This window comes from Callospermophilus lateralis, chromosome 3, assembly GCF_048772815.1.
Source record: "Callospermophilus lateralis isolate mCalLat2 chromosome 3, mCalLat2.hap1, whole genome shotgun sequence".
NCBI classification, from domain to species: domain Eukaryota; kingdom Metazoa; phylum Chordata; class Mammalia; order Rodentia; family Sciuridae; genus Callospermophilus; species Callospermophilus lateralis.
The window spans coordinates 37,126,407-37,150,033 of record NC_135307.1 but is presented as its reverse complement, the minus strand read 5'-3'; the positions used below and the strand labels follow the sequence as shown (position 1 = coordinate 37,150,033).

At 42.7% G+C, this 23,627-nt stretch overlaps 2 protein-coding genes across 2 annotated transcripts; both read left to right on the top strand.

The window, feature by feature from the left end:
* The first annotated feature begins 1,289 nt into the window (after positions 1 to 1,289).
* Positions 1,290 to 4,338, top strand: LOC143394616 (granzyme B-like). The gene is made up of 5 exons (XM_076849310.1): positions 1,290 to 1,344; positions 2,368 to 2,515; positions 3,010 to 3,145; positions 3,297 to 3,563; positions 4,177 to 4,338. Exons 1-5 carry the CDS (start codon positions 1,290 to 1,292, stop codon positions 4,336 to 4,338), a joined length of 768 nt encoding a protein of 255 aa, XP_076705425.1.
* A 13,245-nt stretch (positions 4,339 to 17,583) lies between these two features.
* Positions 17,584 to 21,001, top strand: LOC143394615 (granzyme B(G,H)-like). Its single transcript, XM_076849309.1, has 5 exons — positions 17,584 to 17,638; positions 18,663 to 18,810; positions 19,795 to 19,930; positions 20,085 to 20,342; positions 20,840 to 21,001. The coding sequence occupies exons 1-5, from the start codon at positions 17,584 to 17,586 to the stop codon at positions 20,999 to 21,001; spliced, it is 759 nt and encodes a 252-aa protein (XP_076705424.1).
* The last annotated feature ends 2,626 nt before the right edge of the window (positions 21,002 to 23,627 follow it).

Sequence of the window (23,627 nt, the reverse complement as noted above, 5' to 3'; positions counted from 1 at the left end):
CAGATCATACACGATGCCACTCAGTGGAGAGAAAGGCAAAAAAAAAGTGAAGAGGCTGCATTAAATCTTACTGCATGAATGAACTGCAGCACATCCTCATCCACTGCAGTAATTTCATAGCCATCTCCAGTTACTGTTGCTGTGAGCTCCCATGTTGTAATTCTTTAAAAGCCCCTGTGATGCTGATCATCTCCAGGTGAGCTCCACACTTTCAAAGTTGGATAGTAATTAGTTGTTCTTGTAACAGACCTGAGAATGGGCTCAGCTAGAAGCAATATCCTTCACTTCCAGTGGAGTATGAACATTGGCATTACCAGTGTCTACTGTGGGACTTCTGTCAAGAGCTTCCCTCTCTGACCAAACATACGGAGGACTAAAAGGACAATTATTGTCATTTGGCTGCTCAGCTTGCTTTCTCATGTCACACTGTATTAGTGACCTGACTGTCTTTTAGGATACCAGCCCTCTTTCATCCTTAGTTCAATTGGTTTGGATGGAACCTACCCCAGTCTACACTGAGAAGTAGGAGTAACCTGGCTGAGGTCAATCAGAGGATTCAACTTCTGGAGCCTCAGCAACTTGTTAATTTAGGCCAGTGAATGTTCAGTGTGAGAATTTTTCTTGAAACATTGAGATGAGAGGTGGACTCTATCACACTGAGTTTTGATAATTAAATGAGAGATGTATAAAATTGCCCTGGAAAGAAGCCACGATGATGAACGATTTGCAAGGTAGGATTAGCGGTGGTAGATGTGCCTTGTTACTGACTATTCCTCACTCTACTATGGCACTCCAAAAACTGTTCCCTGATCATCTTCTACCAGAAGGTCAGGGAAAGGAGACACATCTCCAACATGCTTGGTCCTACTATAAGAAATGGAGGCACATCTGCTAAATGCATGTCTGCTGCAAAATTATTCTACTGAGCTTACAGCATGGCATGGAAACTATGCATAGTTGTATCACTGGGAACCCAGAATGCTTCACTGACCAATACCACATCCTACAGTCTCCACCTTATGCTCTTGGGTTCCCATTCTGAGCTGGAACAGGTGGGGCACTCTGAGTCATCAGCACTGGGTACTGATGTGGTCACTGTCTGATTCTCACACAACCACTCAGAAGACGTCATCAGGCAAGGCAGTGGGGTTAGGGAGCTTTCATAGAAAGCCTTCTATTATAAAGCACCTTAAGAATAGAAACACAAGATCAAGGAACCCACTCCACCTTCTTCTGCCCCTGAGGACTAAAAGAGAACAAAAGGAAGCTCCACAAGCCCTCCTAGGAAGATGCATTTGCGCCTGCTCCTGTTGGCCTTCTTTCTGCCTCCCAAGGCAAGGACAGGTGAGTGACCATCCCCTCTCTCAGAGGTCCAATCCTGAACCACAGCTGGCACAGAATTCCTGTCCCTTCTGCACACTCCCTGATCCATTCTTCTACCCAGAGCCTTCTGAATCCAAGTTCCAGCCCCACTGCAGAACCCCAAGGGAGACACTGGGTGGGTAGCAACAGAAACATAGGGGGCAGGAGTCTGATTTGGAGAAGAGCCAGTGGATTCAGTCCCCTGCCTAGACACCATCCTGGTCATCTGGAAAGTGGGGTTTGGCTACAAGTGCACCCCACAGGTGGAAGGGAAAAAATGTTCAATACTCCTAGAAAGGGGCAGAGTGAGTCTGACACCTGTGTCTGGGGTGAGACAGGTGCACCCCTTGCCAACTGCTTAGCAGAGAACACTAGAGCCCAGGTGACCCCAGAAATCGTGGAATCACCGTCCCCAGAATACTTCCTTTGCTCAGCCCCAAGCCACTCCATCCCTTTCAACAACTATGTTTCTCTTCCCAGACCTCTGGTGACTCCCCTGTTTTCTAGTGGGAGCCACTGTGGCAGACACTAACTTCTCTGCTTTCCAGAACCCCAGCAGCACTGCCCTACCAACCCTCACCCAGAGACAAACTGGAGCCATTCTTTTGTGCATCCCATGGACTACACGTCAGGCACTAGAAAATAGGACAGAACAACATCTGGAGTAAACTGAAGTCCTATCCATTAACAAGCAGCCAGTGTCCTAGGCATCACAGCACTCAGAAGGGCTTCAGAAATTTCTGGAAACAGAAGGCTCCTCTGGGATCTCATTGTCCCTAGAAATGTATGCTCAACTCCACCTATGTAAGGAAGAAGAATTCATAGACCAACACCTGCTTTCCTTCCCATTCTCAGAAGAGGAAGTTGAGGCCCCCTTCCTCAGCCCCTGCCCAGACTCAGATCATCCAAGGTTCCCAAATGTCCCCGCTGGATCTAGAGGCATGAAACAGATGCCCACCTGATGGATTCAGTGGGTGCACACAACCAAGGTGACTTTTCCTTCAGGGGAGATCATCGGGGGACATGAATCGAAACCCCACTCCCGGCCCTACATGGCCTATCTTGAGTTTGTTGCTCAGGGTGTATGGAAGAAGTGTGGTGGCTTCCTGATAAGAGAAGACTTTGTGCTGACGGCCGCTCACTGCTTAGGAAGGTGAGGACCAGAAAATAGCCCAGACCTTCCTGGAAACATTACACAGAGACCTCTGCCTCTTTCTCAGTAGACAAATGGACACCTGGGAGAATATGTGCAGGAGATGCCTTTAGGGGTAAAAAAGAAAGAGGATGGGCCAAGTCCTATGGAGAGCAAGGCAGTGACTCTGGAGGCACTACTGAGTAAGAAAGACCAGAGTGGCCAAGCCTGCCATATCAAGAGCTGGGAACATGCTTTTAAATGACAATGAAAACTAAAAAAAAAATTGTATGTGTTTTCCTGGGCATTATTGAGTCCTGAGAACCTATGGCTTCAGAAATCTCCTCAACTGGTAAGAAGCAGAGGGCACTGTCACTCAGCCCAAGGCCTCCTGTCCTCTCTGTTCCCCCTCAGCTACAGCTCTACCCTGGCCCTGCTGTAGCCTGCTCTTCACAGCTCCTAGATGTATTCTTTATGACTCCACATCACCCATGACCACTGCACTCTTTATGTAGGCGAATGAATGTCACCCTGGGGGCACACAATATTAAGAATCTGGAGAAGACCCAGCAGGTCATCCCAGTGAAAAGAACCATCCCCCACCCAGACTATGAAGATCATTACTTCTACAATGACATCATGTTATTGGAGGTATGTCCCTCTCCCAGCTACCTCTGACTCCCTAGTACAGATGCTACCCTCCCACCATGACCCTGCCCTTTTACTGACTTGCACCGTGGCCATCATGGTGTCCAGGCCCAGAGGCCCTTGTCTGAACTGAACTCTTTCTTCTCCCCCATAGCTAGAAAAAAAAGCCAAGTTGAATGCAGCTGTGCAGCCTATCAAGCTGCCCAGGGGCAAGGACAAGGTGAAGCCTGGGAAGGTGTGTCTTGTGGCTGGCTGGGGCAGAGTGGCCCCAAATGGCAAATGCTCCAACACACTGCAGGAGGTAAAGCTGAAAGTACAGAAGCACCAAGTGTGCGAGCGGGAGGAATTCTTAAAAGAGTACTACAAGAGTAGCATCCAGATATGTGCGGGAGATCCAAAGGAAAATAAGGCTTCCTTTAAGGTGAGATTGAGTGTCTGTCTCTCTTGGATCTGAGGAGAGGGGTGTTTGGGGGAAGATCTGGGGCCTGGAGACCAGGCAGCATGAGCCTCCCTCACCCAGTTGGCTGTGATTTCTCCCTGGAAAGAGAAGAAGGGTGCAGCTGGGAGTACCTAGAGCCTGTGTTGAATGAAGCCTGCATGGAAAGCTGAGCTTGCAATGCTCCACACTGCCTCAGCTCACAGGCACTAGACCTGTGCACCTATGTGTGCAGTTGCTCTCACTAAAGTGGCTTATCAGTGCTGGCACCCACCCTGGTCCCTGGGCTCATCCTCCATGCTGGTGTCTGTGCCACTCACCTGCTTCCACAACCTTGAACATTGCAGCAGTGGTCCCTCACACTTTCATAGGGAGATGACCCAGAACCTGGGGAGCAGGACAGAGGCTGACTCTGGAAGGGAGGTGAAGTAATAACAATGTCCTCAGTCAGAACATACCAGCTGAGGGCCCCCAGAGTCCTACCTAGTCCTTGGAACGCAGACCCTACAGGTCATCCTTGTCTGAGAGGGGCTTGAGATGGCAAGGAGGATCCAACCAGGAGGATACAGGCTCAGTCCTCCCTCTTCTCTCTTCACAGGGGGACTCTGGAGGCCCTCTTGTGTGTAACCATGTGGCCCAAGGAATTGTCTCTTATGGAAATAAAAATGGGACACCTCCTCGTGTCTACACCAAAGTCTCCAGATTCCTACAGTGGATAAAGGAAACCATGAAAAGCCACCAACTGCAGGAGACAAACTAAGGCACCTATGGGACTAATCTTCTCTCCAGAAACTGAGTCTAGAATCACCCTGGAGGACATGCTCACAACTGAATAAATGTCTCTTAGCCATGTGGGAGGGTGGTTTCTTCTTTATTCACTGGCCTTCATTCACAGGGTCTGTGTGCCAGGCAGCCAATGACACAGTTCTCCTATTTTCTGCTTTTCCCTCCTCTTTCTCCCCTCAACACTTGCCTAAACCCCACACAAAGCTGTGACCCAGCTCCTTCCCACCCCTCCAGTATCTCCAGAGCTTGCCTTTCTGCCAGTGTTGGAGCTAGGCACCACCAGGAGAAATTCTGGATGGCTCTTGTCCTGGGTCTCATGGTGAGTTTTCTACCTCCTTCCTTGTATGAGGGGACAGAAAAGAAGGGGAGAGCACCATGGGTCCTGGAGGCCAGGTAGGTACAGCTGAGGTCACTTCTGAAGGACATGGTCCTACCTTCTGGGCACAGGAAGGGCCCTCCTAAACAGGATATTTCTCTTCCCCAGGTTTATCCTTAAGAGGGACAGTCCTTGAATAGCCCCTCATTCTCACATGGTAATACATTCCTTCCCTGCCCTCCTCTGAGTTCAGGGTCCACCCTGACCTCCAACCTCATGGCTGCCCATTCTTCTCCATCCCTGCTCATATTCTATCAACTCCTCTCCAGATCACACTGATCTGGGCTGCTCCCTTACTCAAGTCCCTCCACCTAGGACTCCCAGATCCCCGTGGGGTTCCATCAAGCCTTTCCATTGGGGTGCCAGCCCAGCTCATGCCCTGGCAGAGAGGGGACATCACTGCCAGGGCAGTGCTGGCACCAGGCAGGGCCCATGGAGGACATGGCTGGCAGGATCTCTCTCCAGAACACTTTGTCCTTCTTTCACTTGGGCACAGCTAATGCAACCCCTCACTTTCAGATTGGTGTTCTCCCATGTGCTCAGGGTCCACTGGCCACCTGATCACCGAAGCCACTTTCAGCCTTTCCCTCTTGGACACTGCCAGCCTGAAGCCTGAGACTCCCTGCTAGTCTTCTAGGCTATACAAGTTGTATAAGTTCCATAAAAGAGTGCCTTTCTGCAGAAGGACTGTGAAACACAGCTTTTTCCATCAGTCACACTCATTGAGCACTTCATAATGGCCAGAACTTGGGGATATACCATTAAAACAGTAATAGACCCAAGTGGAATGAACAGTGTTGAAGACTTTCCAAATAGTCCTGCTCCATCTGTAATTCCAGATTTGTGGGACCCCAATAGACCTCCAGGAGCCGAATCCAATGCAATCACACAAGAGTCTTTATTGCAAGCTCGAGCCTGGACTCACATTCGTTTCCAATACAGTGGTCCCAGGGAATGAATCCCTGTCTTTTGTTCAGTGATATTTTGTAGGTTTTGGGGGGTACTCTATGTGTCACAACATCACACAGCAAATCATTCCATATTGCGGGAAAATCAAACAACAACTCTTAACATTGATTAGCACATTCACTGGCAGGAAGAAGTTGGGTACGGGTGATTGGTTAGTAGAAAAGGGGGATTCCTTTGAGCTGATTGGTTTAAGCTACTGGGGGGTCATCTGGAATCCCAGGATTTTCCCTGTCTCATGCTGATTGAAGGTTGCTAGGGGGTTGCTATGGGTCCTCACCTAGCCTAATTGAGTCAGGGACACTTGGCGCTGCATATCTCTTGTTATTTATAGACAAACAACTTAGAAGGGTGGGTATGTGCTTAGGAGTGCTCTGTTGGTTTTTCCAGGGACCAGGGTCATGCCCCCTTCTTTGGACAGGATTTGAGATAGAAACTGTTTTCAAAAATGGAATCACATCAGTTTCTTACATCCTCACTATCTGTCTATAAGGTATAGACCTATGTAAGAAATACATTAGAATTCAGAATTCAAATCTTAGTTTTATTTCTAGTTACAGGCAATATGAATACAATATTGCATGATGCTCTAGGACAAAGACTATGAAATTTGGAAGTGACTTTCAACATTTAGTTTGTGGATGTGAAGCTGCTGAACTATTCACCAGAGCTTCCTTCTTAGGAAAGAGGGCAACAAATAGGGAAGAAGATGACCAGGGCAACCTTACTTTCATTTGTTTTCAAAGTAGCAGATATAAACGCCAGTGTACAGATTCACATTGAAGGAGACACACACATCCAGTTGGACTGCTCAGAAATATAATCCCCGTCATTACTGCACCCCTGCCATACAGAACAACATGAATCAGGGAGACTCCTGGGGCCTGGGAAAATGGAAACATGGCTCTAATATTCAGGCCATTATGGTTACTGCTCCCATCCATGTCCCCAGTGCCACCTGGGAGTCTCCTTGATGGGAAGTTTCTGTCTTGGAGATCACAGATACAGTGTGTAACTTTTTGTTAAATAAAGGTATGCCTGTGTGGGGCTAACCCCACAGCCCTGGATCAGGGTCTATTCATTGATTTGAGGCACAGGAAGTTTAGCACAAGTTCTAGCTCTAGATTAATGTCCCCTTGTCCCAAGCACATACCACTTTACACTCCTTTATCACATGAAGTAAAATCTACACCTTCAATTTTGTAACTCTCAAAGGTATACCCTTTTCCATCCCTTTGTGTACAAATCATGCTGCCACACAATCATAATGATCTATAAGGAAAAAGCAATGGATGTCACACAGCTTCACATTTGGGGCTGAAAGAAATTCCTGCATCTAAGACATGCTAGGAATAGGCTTCTGCATTAGTAAAAGGAGAAGAAGAGGAAGAAGAGGAAGAAGAGGAAGAAGAGGAAGAAGAAGAAGAAAAAGAAGAAGAAGAAGAAGAAGAAGAAGAAGAAGAAGAAGAAGAAGAAGAAGAAGAAGAAGAAGACACAGAAAGTCAAACAAAAAAATAATATTTAAAAAATTGACTTGGTCATTTGCCTACATATTCAATTTAGGAGTTACAGCTACTTTGAGGAAAAGGTTCTGTGGTTTAAAATAACTTTTAAAACCATTCCTGTAGGCCTTTATCCTCCTCAGGAAGAGGAAGAAGAAAGGAATGTCCAGGAAAGGTGTGTCCAAAGGTGTTCACACCAAGCCCAGGTCCCCCCACCACCATGCCAGAAAGGGACCTTAAGTGTCTCTAACACTCAGCCTGGGGTGGCTTCCCAGCATCTCTAGGCATGAGATGAGCTGCTTTCTGCTCAGAAACCTCCCTAGAGAGAAAGTCTCTGCGCCCTCCTGCAGTTGCTCAGTGACAGGATTTCACAGCACCTTCCTTTAATTGTAGAAACCACCCAGAGGCACAAGTGGGTAGATTCAAATGTCAAATGAAAATCTCTCTGGTAAAGTTAACTACATGGATAAATATGAAAGCTAGTATGGTTGTATTTTTGGTCTCTATATTGTCTTTTTCTCCTAAAACATTTAAAAGGAAAATGCATAAAATAATGTTAATTGGCACACAGTATACTAGGACATAATTTGTGATGATAATAAAGAGCGGTATGGATCTGGATAGGAACAAAGTTAAGGTGTGTTGTTGAAGCTACATTGGTATTAATTCAAACAACATCAGTATACTTGTAGGATATTCACTGTACATTCTAAGGTAATCATTAAGAAAGTAACTTAAAAATATACTCAGAAAAGTAAACAAATGATTCAAAATTGTACATTAGAAAAAATCCACCACAAAAGACAGCAATATTGGATGAATTGAGGAGTAAAAAATATATGACATAAAAAAACACACAGCAAAATGGCAGAAAAAAAGTTTCTTATTATCAATAATCACTTCAGTGTAAGTGGACTAAACTCACCAATTCAAAATCAGGGATTGGAAAAAGGGATTAAAACTATGATCTGACCATGTGCTGCTATATACTATATAAAATGAAAGGACAGGGGAAGATATTCCATGCAAAAGTAATCTAAAGAGAGCTTCAGTGGCTATGTTAATATCAGACAAAGTAGACTTCAAAATAAATCATATTAAAAGACACAAAGAACATTGCATATTGAATAAAAGTCAATACCTCAAGAAGACAATATAGTGTAACCTTCACAGAAATATATGCACCCAACATCAGCTCTCCAGAAAGATGAAGTAAACATTGGCAGAGCTGAAGGGAGAAATTAACAGTTCCATAAAAATCCTTGGGAGCTTCAATACCTTGCTGTAATAGTGGATAGAACATCTAGACAGAAGTTCAACAGGATACAGAATTGTTGAACAACACTGAAACTATCTAGACTGTCTGACAGCAACAGAATGCACATCTCTCTCAAGTGCATATATAACATTCTTCAGAGTAAACAATACATTATGCTATACGCCAATTTTCAGTGTGTTCAAAAAATATTGAAATAATTCAAATTCTTTTCTCTAGTCACAATAGAAGAAAGCTAGAAATCAATAACAGAAGGAAAATAAAAGTTCTCAAACTTGGAAATTGAAATAGCCACTTAAATAATCAATGGTTCCAAGAAGAAATCACAAGAGAAATTAGAAAATTCTTTGAGATGAAAGGAAATAAAACATAACAAAATGGATGGGATACAGACAAATCAGTGCTAAGAGAGAAACATATAACTGGGAACATGCACATAAAAGAGGAAAGGTCTCAAGTCAACATCATAACTTTACAACTGAAAGAACTAATAAAAAATCAAATAACTCAGCTTAGCCAAAGGAAGAAAATTATAAAGATTAGAAAGAAATCAGTAAAATGGAAAAAAATCAAACCACAGGTAGTTTCTTTCAAAAGATAACAAAATTGACAAACTTTTAGCTAGATCAACTCAGAACAAAATGATCCATATTACTAAAGGCAGAAATGAAAGTAGAGACATTCCACCCATGAAACAGATTATAAAAGAACAATTGAACCCAGTAAAACTGGATAATCTACATGGAATGGACAAACTCCTAGAAATCCAGAAATTATCACAATTGACTCAAGAAAAATAAGAAAACTGACCAGACCTATAACCAGTAAAATCTTTGAGTCAATAATTTTAAAATCTCCCAATAAATAAAACCTCAGAAACAGAGAGCTTCACTGGCAATTTCTACCAAACATTTACCTAAGAATATCACTAAATTCTTCTTTTAAAAAAATCAAAGAAGGGCTGGGGTTGTGGCTCAGCAGTAGACCGCTCGCCTTGCACATGCAAGGCCCTGGATTCGATCCTCAGCACCACATAAAAATAAATAAACTAAAGGTATTGTGTCCAACTGCAAATTTAAAAATATACATTAAAAAAATTGAAGAGGAGGTAGCATTTCTTGACATTCAAAGAGACCAAAACACAGATATAAAAGTCAAGTAATTATGTCCAAAGAAAAGAAAATCACATACCAATATTATTTATGAATATACATGCACAAATCCTAACAAAATATAGTAAATCAAAACTTACTGCACAATAAAAGGATCACACATCCATGACTAAGTGAGATTTGTTCCAGGAAAGCAGGGTGTGGTTCAACATAAGGAAATAATCAAGGTGATACACTATATTGAGACAATGGAGAAGAAAGGCCATATAATCATCAAAACAGACACAGAAAAACACATTAGAAAAAATTCAAAACTCCTTCATGATTTACAAAATTCAGCAAGCTAGGGAAAAGAGAAATTTCTTAACATTATAAAGGATGTTTATCCAAAACCCAAAGCTATCATCATACACATCTTCAACACAAGATTTATATATAAAACACTAGAAAAACCAGGCACAGCAGGAACTTACCTCAACATTGTAAAAGCTATCTATGCTTAACTCAAAACAAACATCATTCTAAATGGAGAAAAATTGGAAGCATTCCCTCTAAAAACTGGAACAAGACAGGGATGCCCTCTTTCACCACATCTATTACATAATCCTCTTTGACTACTTCAACATAATCCTCAAACCTCTAGCCAGAGCAATTAGACAAATAAAAGAAATTTAAGGGGAGCAGATAGGAAAAGGAGAACTCAAATTAGCACTATTTACTGATGGTATGATTCTATAACTAGAAGACCCAAAAATTCCATCATAAAACTTCTAGAACTAGTAAATTAATTCAGCAAAGTAGAAATATACAAAATCAATACCCACAAATCAAATGCATTTCCATATATCAATGATGAAGTCTCTGAAAGAGAAATTAGGAAAACTACCCCATTCATAATAGCCTCAAAAAAATAAAATACTTGGGAATCAACTTAACAAAAGAGGTGAAAGACATCTACAATGAATACTACAGAACACTAAAGAAATAAATTGAAGAAGACCTTAGAAGATGGAAATATCTCCCATGTTCTTGGATAGGCAGAATTCATATTGGCAAAATGGCCATACTACCAAAAGCACTAAACAGATTCAATGCAATTCCAATTAAAATACCAATGACATGCCTTATAGAAATACAAAAGGCAATCATGAAATTCATCTGGAAAAATAAGAGACCCTAAATAGCCAAAGCAATTCTTAGCAAGAAGAGTGAAGCAGGAGGCATCACAATACCAGACCTTAACCTATACTATAAAGCTATAGTAACAAAAATGGATGGTATTGGCACTAAAATAGACATGTAGACCAATGGTACAGAATAGAAGACACAGAGACAAACCCACATAAATACAGTTATGCCATACTAGACAAAGGTGCCAAAAAACGTACATTGGAAAAAAGATAGCCTCTTTAACAAATAGTGCTGGGAAAACTGGAGATCCATATGCACCAAAATAAAAATTCTTATCTCTCACCATGCATAAGACTCAACTGTATGTGGATCAAGGGCCAAGGAATTAGACAGAGACCCCGCGTCTAACAGAAGAAAAAGCTGGCCCCAATCTTCATCTTGTTAGATTAGGCACTGACTTCCTTAACAAGACTCCTAAAGTGTAAAAATAAAATAAAGAATCAATAAACAGGATGAATTCAAACTAAAAAGTTTCTTCTCAGCAAAAGAAACAAGCAATGAGGTGAAAAGAGAGCCTAGAGAGTGGAAGAATATCTTAACCACAAGCAAATCAGATAGGATATATAAAGAACTCAAAAAGCTTAATATATGCACAGACACACACAAAAAGAACAATAACCCAATCAATAAATGAGCTAAGGAACTGAACAGACTACATACATGTACAAGTACAGAACATGTACAAGTGACCAGCAAATCTATGAAACAATGTTCAACATCTCTAGTAATTAGAGAAATGCAAATCAAAACTACTCTAGAATTTCATCTCACTCCAGACAGAATGGCAGTTATCAAGAATACAAGCAATGATAAGTGTTGATGAGGATGTGGGGGAAAAGGTACACTCATACATTTCTGGTGGGACTGCAACTTGGTGCAACCATTCCAGAAAGCAGTATGGAGATTCCTTAGAAAACTTGGAATGGAACCACCATTTGACCCAGCTATACCACTCCTTGGTCTATACCCAAAGGACTTAGTATCGCATACTATAGTGACACAGCCACATCAAAGTTTATAGCAGGTGAATTTACAATAGCTAAACTGTGGAACCAACCTAGATGCCCACCAATAGAAGAATGGATAAAGAAACTGTAGTATATACATACTATGAATTATTACTCAGCATTAAGAGGGAATAAAGTTATGTCATTTGCAGGTAAATGAATGAAGATGGAGAATATCATGCTAAGCAAAATAAGCCAATCTCAAAAAAAATAAAGGCCAAATGTTTTCTCTGATAATTGGATGCTGATCCATAATGGGGGGGAGGAAAATGGGAAGAATGGAGAAACTTTGGACTGGGCAAAGAAGAGGATTGGGAGGAAAGGGATATGGTGCAAGAAAGATGGTGGAATGAGACGGACAGAATTACCCTAGGTACACATACAATTGCACAAATGGTGCAATTCTACATCATGTACAATCAGAGAAATGAAAGACTGTGTTCCATTTGTGTACAATGAATTGAAATGCATTTGGCTGTCATGTACAACTAATCAGAATAAATTTTTTAAAGTTTTAAAAAAGACTGTATATAAAGAAAATATCAAAGATCCAAACCAAAACCAGATAAAGTTTAGTAAATAAATTCAGCAATTTGAAAGATGCAAGATTAGTTGTGTTTCTATATACCAGCAATGTGTATGATAGAAAAAAGGAAATTAAGAAAACAATTCTATTGATGAGAACATACAAAAGAACAAAATACCTAAAACTAAATTTCACCAAGGAAATGAAAAATTATGCACTGAAAACTACAATGCATTGCTGAAATAAAGTACAGAAGACCTAATTAAAAGGAAAGACATATCCATGTTTACAGACTGGAAGATTATACTGATAAATGGAAATAATTCCCAGATTCAATATACTATGAAAATTCCAGTGGCTTTTGTTTTCTCAAATGGAAAAGACAATGCAATGAAATTGCAAGAATCCCAAAAAGAGCTGCAGCTGTAGCTCAGTGGCAGAGCACTTGCCTAGCATATGTGAGACGCTGGGGTTTGATCCTCAGGACCACATAAAAATAAACAAAGAAAATAAAGGCATTCTGTCCATCTACAAGTACAAAAAATAATTTTTTTAAATTTCCAAAAAGCAAAAACCATATTGAAAATGAAAGAAATTAAAGGACTTCCATTTCTCAAATTTCAAAATTTACTACAAGTTATAGTAATCAAAACATGGTGGTACTGGCATAAAGAGAGACACATGGATCAATGGAATGGAATTGAGGGTTCAGAATTAACCTAACATTTATAGCCAATTGATTTTTAATAAAAGTGGTCAAGGAAGTTTTCACCATTCAGTGAAATAAGAATAATAATACCTTCAACAAATTGAATCAGGACACATGAACAACCACAGGCAAAAGAATATGCCTCCATCTCATTCCATGCTTCATAATCAACTCAGAATAGATCAACAGCCTATGTAATAGTTAAAAACATAAAACTCTTAGAAGAAATCCTCAGGGAAATCTTCATGCCCTTCTGATTTGACAATGGATACTTGGGTCTGACACCAAAAGAACAAACAAACCATGAAATAAATAAATTGGACTTCACAAAAATCTTGTGTATTAAATGACAGAGTTGAGAAAATGAAAAGACAACCAGCAGAAAGGGAGAAAATGCTTAAAAATCACATATCTTAAAATAGTTTGGTATCCATGACATATGAAGAACTCTGATAACTCAACAATGAAACACCAAACAACGTAATTTTTTAAATGGGCCTAGGACTTGAGTTAACATCTTTCCAAAGAAGTTATGCAAATGAATACTCAAAAAAATGCAAAACATTATTAGTCATGAAGGAAATGCAAATCAAAACCTAAGTAAGTATCACCCTACTTCACACCACTACAAGTATAATAACAAATCACAAAAAAAGTAAGTATTGGCAAGCACGTGGAGAAATAGGAACCCTCATACATTGTGGGTTGGAATGTAAAATGGTGCAGCCACTGTGGATAATGCATTGGTTCCTAAAGAATTTCAACATTGGATTATCATATGACCCAGAAATTCCATTCCTAGATATGTATCCAAGAGAAAGAAAGAAAAACATATTGGGCAACAGAAATTTGTAAACAAATGTTTATCTCTGAATTAACCATAACAGTCAGAATGTAGAAACAATATGAATGCTCATCAAGAGATGAGTGAATAAATTGTGGTGTAACACAATAGTCATAGACAGAATAAATACCAATACATGCTGTGGCTTAGATGGATCTCAGCACACTATTCTAAGTGAAAGAAGCCAGGCCCAACAGATGCATACATGATTCCAATTCTATGAAATATCCAGAATATGCAAATCCATAGAGACTGAAAGAATAGTGGTTGCCCGGGGCAGTGTGGGGGATGGTAGTATAAAGGGGAAAGTAGAGTAACTGACAGGCTACAGAGTGTCCTGGGATGATGAAAAACTTGGAATTACAGAGAGGTTGTGTTTGCACATTTTGAAACCATGAAATGTCACTGAAATTGTACACATTTTTTCTTTTTTGTTCTAATTAGTTATATATGACAACAGAATGCACATAATACATAAATGGAGTATAACTTCTCAATCTTCTGATTTACATGATGTAAAATCTCACTGGTCATGTAGACCTATATACACATAGGGTAATAATGTCTGGTTTATTCTACTATCCTTCCTAGCCCCATACCTGCCCCCTCCCTGCACTCCACTCTGCCTTATACAAAATAACTCTGTTTTTCCCTAGCTCCCCCTGATACACACTTATTGTGAAATATCATCTACATATCAGAGAAAACATTCTGGTTTTGGTCTTTTAGGATTGGCTTATTTCATTTAGCTTGATATTCTCCAGCTCCACCCATTTACCAGCAAATGCCATCATTTCATTCTTCTTGAAGGCTGAGTAATATTCTACTGGATATGTATACCACACTTTCTTTATCCATTCATCTGTTGAAGGACATTTAGGTTGGTTTCATACTTTAGCTATTGTTAGTTGAGCTGCTATAAACACTGATGTGGCTGCATCACTGTAGTATTCTGATTTTAAGCCCTTTGGGTATAAACCAAGGAGGGAGATAGCCAGGTCAAATGGTGATTCCATTTTAACTTTTCTGAGGAATCTCCATACCACTTTCTATAATGGTCGCACCTGTTTGCAGTCCTACCAGTAATATATGAGTGTACCTTTTTCCCCACATCCTCACCAACATTCATTGTTGCTTGTAATGTGCAGATTGAAATCGTACATGTTGAAGCAATTAATTGTATATTATATGAATTTTACCTCAATATTTATTTATTTTTCTGTAGTGCTGGGAATCAAAGTCAGGGCTTCACACATGCTAGGCAAGCACTTTACCACTCAGCTATACCTCCAGGACCAATCCCAAATAGTTTTTAAATAGGCCATACACAATGCTTAGCATAATTTCTTTTTAATTTAAAAAATGAAGATATTACATGAGTAAAAATGTGATAGATCACAGAAGACATTAAAGGTAATTATCAATGCATGGTAATAAATCAGCTAATTTTAATTCATTTGCTTAAGTTATTGTATAAATCTTACAACATTAAGAATTAAATGCATATTAATTTTTAACAACTAAGAAAAAGAAACTATGGAAATATTAACTGGTTTGTTTTCTTTCAGTACTAGGTATTGAACTCAGGGCCCTCCATTTGCACAGATTCTACCATTGAGCTACATTTCTAGCCCTGTTTATTTTGAAGATAGAGTCACACTAAGTTGCCCAGGCTGTTCTCAATACTTGTAATCCTCCTGCCTCAGCCTCCCATGTACCTGAGAATAATAGATTTTTTTAAAGCATTAAGAGAATGTTTAAGCTGTAGGGTTGAGGATAAAAGGAAATTGCATTGCATGTACAGTATTGTCCCAAGTACAATACACTGCTTAACTTTAAACATCTGTGTGGGAGACAGGCAAACGTGTTACTTTTGCTTTCTATTTTCTATATTTTCTTAATGACACATAATAACCACAATTAGACAAGTAATTTATTTTTTAAATGCTTGTTGTTGGGTACATTAAGTTTCTTTTAAAAGCAAAACTTTAATAAATGTAGATGATTTGCTATTAATAAGGAGGACGCCTACACTGGAATTACTCATTTTGAAACTTAATGTTCACCTAGAAAGATTGTAAAATACAGAGAACACAAAGATGAAAACTTAAATCACCAGAATCTAACAATTTCGAGACATAGTTGACTTTTGAACAACATAGGTTTGAACAGGATAGGTCAGCTTGTATGTGGATTTTGGCAGTCAGGTGGATTTGTGAAAATTTTGAAAAAGAAAAAGGAACCTCATAGCCTAGAATATTGAGAAAAAATTTTAAAAGGGTATGTCATAAGTGCATAAAACATATGTATGTAAGACTCTATTTTACCATTTGCTACCATTCAGTATGCATGCATCTATTATAAAAGTTAAAACTTATCAAAACTCACACACACAAACTCAGATCATACACGATGCCACTCAGTGGAGAGAAAGGCAAAAAAAAAAAAAGTGAAGAGGCTGCATTAAATCTTGACTGCATGAATGAACTGCAGCACATCCTCATCCACTGCAGTAATTTCATAGCCACCTCCTGTTGCTATTGCAGTGAGCTCCCGTGTTGTGACTCTTTAAAAGCCCCTGTGATGCTGATCATCTCCAGGTGAGCTCCACACTTTCAAAGGTGGACCATATTTAGTTGTTCTTATAAAAGACCTGAGCATGGGATCAGCTAGAAGCAATCCTTCACTTCCAGTGGAGTATGAACATCAGCATACCAGTGTCTACTGTGAGCCTTCTGTCAAGAGCGTGCCTCTCTGACCAAACATAGGAAAGATTAAAAGGACGATTATTGTCCTTTGGCTGCCCAGCATGCTCTCTCATGTCACATGATATTAGTGAGCTGACTATCCTTTAGAATATCAACCCTCTCCCATCCTTAGTTCAAGTGGTTTGGGTGGGACCTACCCCAGTCTGCACTGAGAAGTAGAAGTGACCTGGCTCAGGTCAATCAGAGGATTCAACTCCTGGAGCCTCAGCAACTTGTTAATTTAGGCCAGTGAATGTTCAGTGTGAGAATTTTGCTTGAAACATTGAGACGAGAGGTGGACTCTATCACACTGAGTTTTGGTAATTAAGTGAGAGATGTATAAAATCTCCCTGGGAAGAAGCCATGATGACGAACGGTTTGCCAGGTAGGATTGGAGGGTGGTAGATGTGCCTTGTTACTGCCTGTCCATCACTCTGATCATGACCTTCCCCTCCCCAAACTGTGCCCTGCTCATTTTCTACCAGAGGGTCAGCTCTCCAAGGGAAGGAGACAAATCTCCAACATGCTGGTCCTAGCACAAGAGATGGAGGCACATCTGCTAAACGCATGTCTGCTACAGAAATTACCTTAATGAGCTTAGCAGCGGGGCATGGAGGCCATGGATGGTTGCATCACTGGGAACCCAGAATGCTTCACTGGCTAACACCACATCCTACAGTCTCCACCTTATGCTCTTGGGTTCTCATTCTGAGCTGGAACAGGTGATGCACTCTGAATCATCAGCACCCAGTACTGATGTGGTCACTGCCTGATTCTCACCAACCACTCAGAAGACGTCATCAGACCAGGCAGTGGGGGTAGGGAGCTCTCATATAAAGCCCTCTATAATTAAGTGCCTTAAAAACAGACAGAAACACAAGATCAAGGAGCCTACTCCACCTTCTTCTGCCCTTGGGGACTAAAAGAAATCAAGAACGAAGCTCCACAAGCCCTCCTAGGAAGATGCATTTGCGCCTGCTCCTGTTGGCCTTCTTTCTGCCTCCCAAAGCAAGGGCAGGTGAGTGACCATTCCCTCCCTCAGAGGTTCAACCATAACCCACAGGGGGCACAGAACTCCTATATCCCTTCTGCACACCCCATGATACAGCCTTCTACCCAGAGCCTTCTGAATCCCAGTTCCAGCCCTACTGCAGAACCCCAAGAGAGACACTGGGTAAGCTAGCAACAGGAACATAAGGGGCAGAAGTCTATTTGGGAGAAGAGCCAGTGGATTCAGTCCCTTGCCTAGATACCATTCTGGTCATCTGGAAAGTGGGGCTTGGCTACAAGTGCACCCCACAGGGTGGAAGGGAAAAAATGTTCAATTCTCCTGGAAAGGGGCAAAGTGGGTCTGGCACCTGTGTCTGGGGTGAGACAGATGCACCCCTTGCCAACTGATTAGCAGAGAACTCTAGAGCCCAGGTGACCCCAGAAATCCTGAAATCACTGTCCCCAGAATACTTCCTTTTCTCAGTCCCAAGCCACTCCATCCCTTTCGCCAACTCTGTTTCTCTTCCCAGACCTCTGGTGACTCCCCTGTTTTCTAGTAGGAGCCACTGTGGCAGACACTAACTTCTCTGCTTTCCAGAACCCCGGCAGCACTGCCCTACCAACCCTCACCCAGAGACAAACTGGAGCCATTCCTTTGTGCATCCCATGGACTACATGTCAGGCCTAGGAAATAGGACAGAACAACATCGAGAGTGAACTGAACTCCTGGCCATTAGCAAGCAGCCAGTGTCCTAGGCAGCACAGCACTCAGGAGGGCCTCAGAAATTTCTGGAAACAGAAGGCTCCTCTGGGATTTCATTGCCCCTAAAAATGTACGCTCAACTCCACCTATGTAAGGAAGAAAAATTCGTAGACCAACACCTGCTTTCTTTACCTTTTTCAGAAAAGGAAGGTGAGGCCCTATCCCTCAGCCCCTGCCCAGACTCAGGTCATCCAAGGTTCCCAAATGCCCCACAGTTCTGGAGGCATGGAACGGATGCCCATCTGCTGGATTCAGGGGGTGCACACAAGTGAGGTGACTTTTTCTTCAGGGGAGATCATCGGGGGACATGAGGCCAAGCCCCACTCCCGCCCCTACATGGCTTATCTTCAGTTCTTGAGTCAGAATTCATTGCGCACTTGTGGTGGCTTCCTGATACGAGAAGACTTTGTGCTGACGGCCGCTCACTGCTTAGGGAGGTGAGGAACAGGAAACAACCCAGACCCTCCTGGAGACATTCCAGAGATATCCCTGACTCCTTCTCAATGTTAGCACAAAAGTACTGGGCTAGACACAAACTTCACAGATCAGCAAAAGCCTATATTCAGGAACAGAGTCACACCTCTGATGGACTCACTTTCCTGGTAGAAAATGAGCTACTGGCCAAAGTGAGAGCTTATGCTTACATAGGTTACCCTGAGAGGTGATTTTGATTAATAAGCGTATCAGTTTGGACACTCAGGAATTTGAGATCTGTTATTACCTGGGCCAAGGGGAGGGTTCTGGGTCAGTGGTCAATATTTAGGATTTATCTTTATTGGGCCAGATGGAGGGACTGGGCTAGGATTTGTTTTGAGAAGGATCAATGTTTTACCCTCTTTCCAGAGCCTGCCATTCCATGCTTGATAAATATCTCCTCCCTGAGAAAGAATGTACTGGGAAGGGATCAATATATTGCCTTCATCCTCATTCTCATTTCCCAGGCCATACAATTTTGCAGTTTGTTGTTTTCCATATCCAGTACTCAGTAGACACACAGATCCCTGGGAGAATATGTACACGAGATAACTTCAGGGATGGAAAAGAGGGTGGGAAAAGTCTTATGAGGGGTAGGCAGGCCGACTCCAGAGGCAATACTGAATAAGAAAGACCGGGGTAGCCAACACTGCCGTATAAAGAGCTAGGAGCATGCTTTGCCATGAAATGGAAACTAAAAAAATTGCATGTGTTTTCCTGGGCATGATTGAATCCTGAGAACCTATGGTTCAGATATCAATGGCCTCAGAAAACTACCTCAATGCTAAGAAGCAGAGGGCACTGTCACTCAGCCCAAGGCCTCCTGTCCTCTCTGTTCCCCCTCAGCTAAAGCTCTACCCTGGCCCTGCTGTAGCCTGCTCTTCACAGCTCCTAGATGTATTCTTTATGACTCCACATCACCCATGACCACTGCACTCTCTATGCAGGCCAATGAACGTCACCCTGGGGGCACACAACATTGAGAATCTGGAGAAGACCCAGCAGGTCATCCCAGTGAAAAGAACCATCCCCCATCCAGATTATGATGATAATTACTTCTATAATGACATCATGTTATTGCAGGTATGTCCCCCTCCCAGCTGCCTCTGCCCTCCCTAGTACAGGTGCTACCCTCCCACCATGACCCTGCCCCTTTACTCACTTCCATCAAGGCCATCATGGTGTCTAGGCCCAGAGGCCCTTGTCTGAACTGAACTCTTTTTCTTCTCCCCCATAGCTAGAGAAAAAAGCCAAGTTGAATCCAGCTGTGAAGCTTATCAAGCTGCCCAGGGGCAAGGACAAGGTGAAGCCTGGGAAGGTGTGTCTTGTGGCTGGCTGGGGCAGAGTGGCACAAAATGGCAGATACTCCAACACACTGCAGGAGGTGGAACTGACATTGCAGGAGGACCAGGTGTGCAAGAACCACTTCAGCAATTACAATAGTAACATAGAGACATGTGTGGGGGATCCAAAGAAGAAAAATGCTTCTTTTCAGGTAAGACTGAATGTCTGTCTCTCTTGGCTCTGAGGAAAGAGATATTTGGGGGAAGATATGGGGCCTGGAGACCAGGCAGCATGAGCCTCCTTCACCCAGGTGGCTGTGATTTCTCCCTGGAAAGAGAAGAAGGGTGCAGCTGGGAGTACCTAGGGCCTGCATCGAATGATGCCTGCCTGGAAAGCTGAGCTTGCAATGCTCCACACTGCCTCAGCTCACAGGCATTAGACCTGTGCACCTATGTGTGCAGTTGCCCTCACACTTTCATAGGGAGATGACCCAGAACCTGGGGAGCAGGACAGAGGCTGACACCAGGAGGGAGGTGAAGTAATAACAATGTCCACAGTCAGAACATATCAGCTGAGGGCCCCCAGAGTCCTACCTAGTCCTCTGAACGCAGACTCTCAGGTTGTCCTTGTCTGAGAGAGAGCCTGAGATGGCAAGGAGGATCCAACCAGGAGGATACAGGCTCAGTCCTCCCTCTTCTCTCTTCACAGGGGGACTCTGGAGGCCCTCTTGTGTGTAACCATGTGGCCCAAGGAATTGTCTCTTATGGGAAAAAAAATGGAACACCTCCAGGCGTCTACACCAAAGTCTCCAGATTCCTACAGTGGATAAAGGAAACCATGAAAAGCCACCAACTGAAGGAGACAGACTAAAGCACCTATAAGACTAATCTTCTCTCCAGAAACTGAGTCTAGAATCACCCTGGAGGACATGCTCACAACTGAATAAATGTCTCTTAGCCATGTGGGAAGACTGGTTTCTTCTTTATTTACTGGCCTTCATTCACAGGGTCTGTGTGCCAGGCAGCCTTGACACAGTTCTGCTATTTTCTGCTTTTCCCTCCTCTTTCTCCCCTCAACACCTGCCTAAATCCCACACAAAGCTGTGACCCAGCTCCTTCCCACCCCTCCACTATCTCTAGGGCTTGCCTTTCTGCCAGTGTTGGAGCTGGGCACCACCAGGAGAAATTTTGAATGGCTCTTGCCTGGGTCTCACGGTGAGTTTTCTATCCCCTTGCTCGTTGAGGTGGAAGATATGTGTGGAGGATCCAAAGGAAAACAAAGAGGAGAGCACCATGGGTCCTGGAGGCCAGGTAGGCACAGCTGAGGTCACTGCTCAAGGACATGGTCCTACCTCCTAGGCACAGGAAGGGCCCTCCTAAACAGGATATTCTCTTCCCCAGGTTTATCCTTAAGAGGGACAGTCCTTAAATAGCCCCTCATTCTCACATGGTAATACATTCCTTCCCTGCCCTCCTCTGAGTTCAGGGTCCACCTTGATCTCCAACCTCATGGCTTCCCATTCTTCTCCATCCCTGCTCCTATTCTATCAACTCCTTTCCAGAACCCACTGATCTGGGCTGCTCCCTAACTCAAACCCCTCCACCTAGGACTCCCAGATCCCCGTGGGGTTCCATCAGGCCTTTCCATTGGGGTGCCAGCCCAGCTCATGCCCTGGCAGAGAGGGGACATCATAAGAACCAGGGCAGTGCTGGCACCAAGCAGGGCCCATGGAGGACCTGGCTGGCAGGATCTCTCTCCAGAACACTTTGTCCTTCTTTCACTTGGGCACAGCTAAAGCAACCCCTCACTTTCAGATTGGTGTTCTCCCTTGTGCTCAGGGTCCACTGGCCACCTGATCACTCAGCAGCCTAAGCCTCTCTCAGCTTGTCCCTCTTGGTCTGGCCTGCAGCCTGAGACTCCCGGCTAGTCAGCTAGGACTTATCAGTTGTGAAAGTTCCAGAAAAGAGTGTTTTTCTGCAGAAGGACTGTGAAACACAGCGTTTTCCATCAATCACACTCATTGAGCACTTCATAATGGCCAGAACTTGGGGATATACGTTAACACAGTAACAGACCCAAGTGGAATGTACAGTGTTGAAGACTCCAAATTTTCCTGCTCCACCCTCCCTATCAGTCCATAAGGCATAGACCTATGTGAGAAATCCATTAGAATTCAGAATTCATATCTTAGTTTTATTTCCAGTTAAAGGCAATATGAATATGATATCGCATGATGCTCTAGGACAAAGACTATGAAATTTGGAAGTGACTTTCATCATTTAGTTTGTGGATGTGAAGCTGCCGAACTATTCAGCAGAACTTCCTTTTTAGGAGAGAGGGCAACAAATAGGGAGAAGATTACCAGGGCAACCTTACTTTATTTGTTTTCAAAGTAGCAGATATAAATGCCAGTGTACAGATTCACACTGAAGGAGACACACACACACACATCCAGTTGGACTGCTCAGAAACATAATCCCCGTTATTATTGCACCCCTGCCATACAGAACAACATGAATCAGGGATACTCCTGGGGCCTGGGAAAATGGAAGCATGGCTCTAATATTCAGGCCATCATGGTTACTGCTCCCATCCATGTCCCTAGTGCCACCTGGGAGTCTCTTTGGTGGGAAGTTCCTTCTTGGATATTGTGTGTAACTTTTTATTAAATAAAGGTATGCCTATGTGTGGCTAACCCCGCAGCCCTGGATCTGGGTCTGTTCATTAATATGGGGCACTGGAAGTTTAGCACAAGTTCTAGCTCTAGATTAATGCCCCCTTGTCCCAAACACACACCACACTACATTCTTTTTAGACATGCAGAAAAATCTCTCTCTTCAGTTATGTAACTCGCAAAAGTATTCCCTTTTCCATCCCTTTGTGTACAAATCATGCTGCCACACAATCTCACAATGATCTTCTATAAGGAAAGAGCAATGGATGTCACACAGCTTTTCATTTGGGGCTGAAAGAAATTCCTGCATCTAAGACATGGTAGGACCAGGCTCCTGCACTGGAAAAAAAAGGAAAACACAGAAGGAAAAGCAAACAAAAAAGTAGTATTTAGAAAAGCGACTTGGTCATATGCTACATATCCAATTTATGAGTTACATCTCCTTTGAGCAAAAGGTTCTGTGGTTTCAATAACTTTGAAAACTATTGTTGTAGGCCTTTATCCTCCTCAGGAAGAGGAAGAAGAAAGGAATGTCCAAGGGTAATGACTGACCAAAGTTGTCACAAAAGGTGGGATAGACCTGGAAGGTCCCCGCACTACCATGCCAGAAAGGGACCTTACATGTCTTCTAACACACCAGCCTAGGAGGGCTTCCCAGCATCTACAGACATGAGATGAGTTGCTTTCTGCTCAGAAACCTCCCTAGAGAGTCTCTGTGCTGAAACCACCCAGAGGCACAAATGAATGGACTCCAAGGCAGGTTAGCACCTTGAACAGGCTGACTCCCTCCCCTCTTCCTGCTCTGAGAAAGAACCCCCAGTC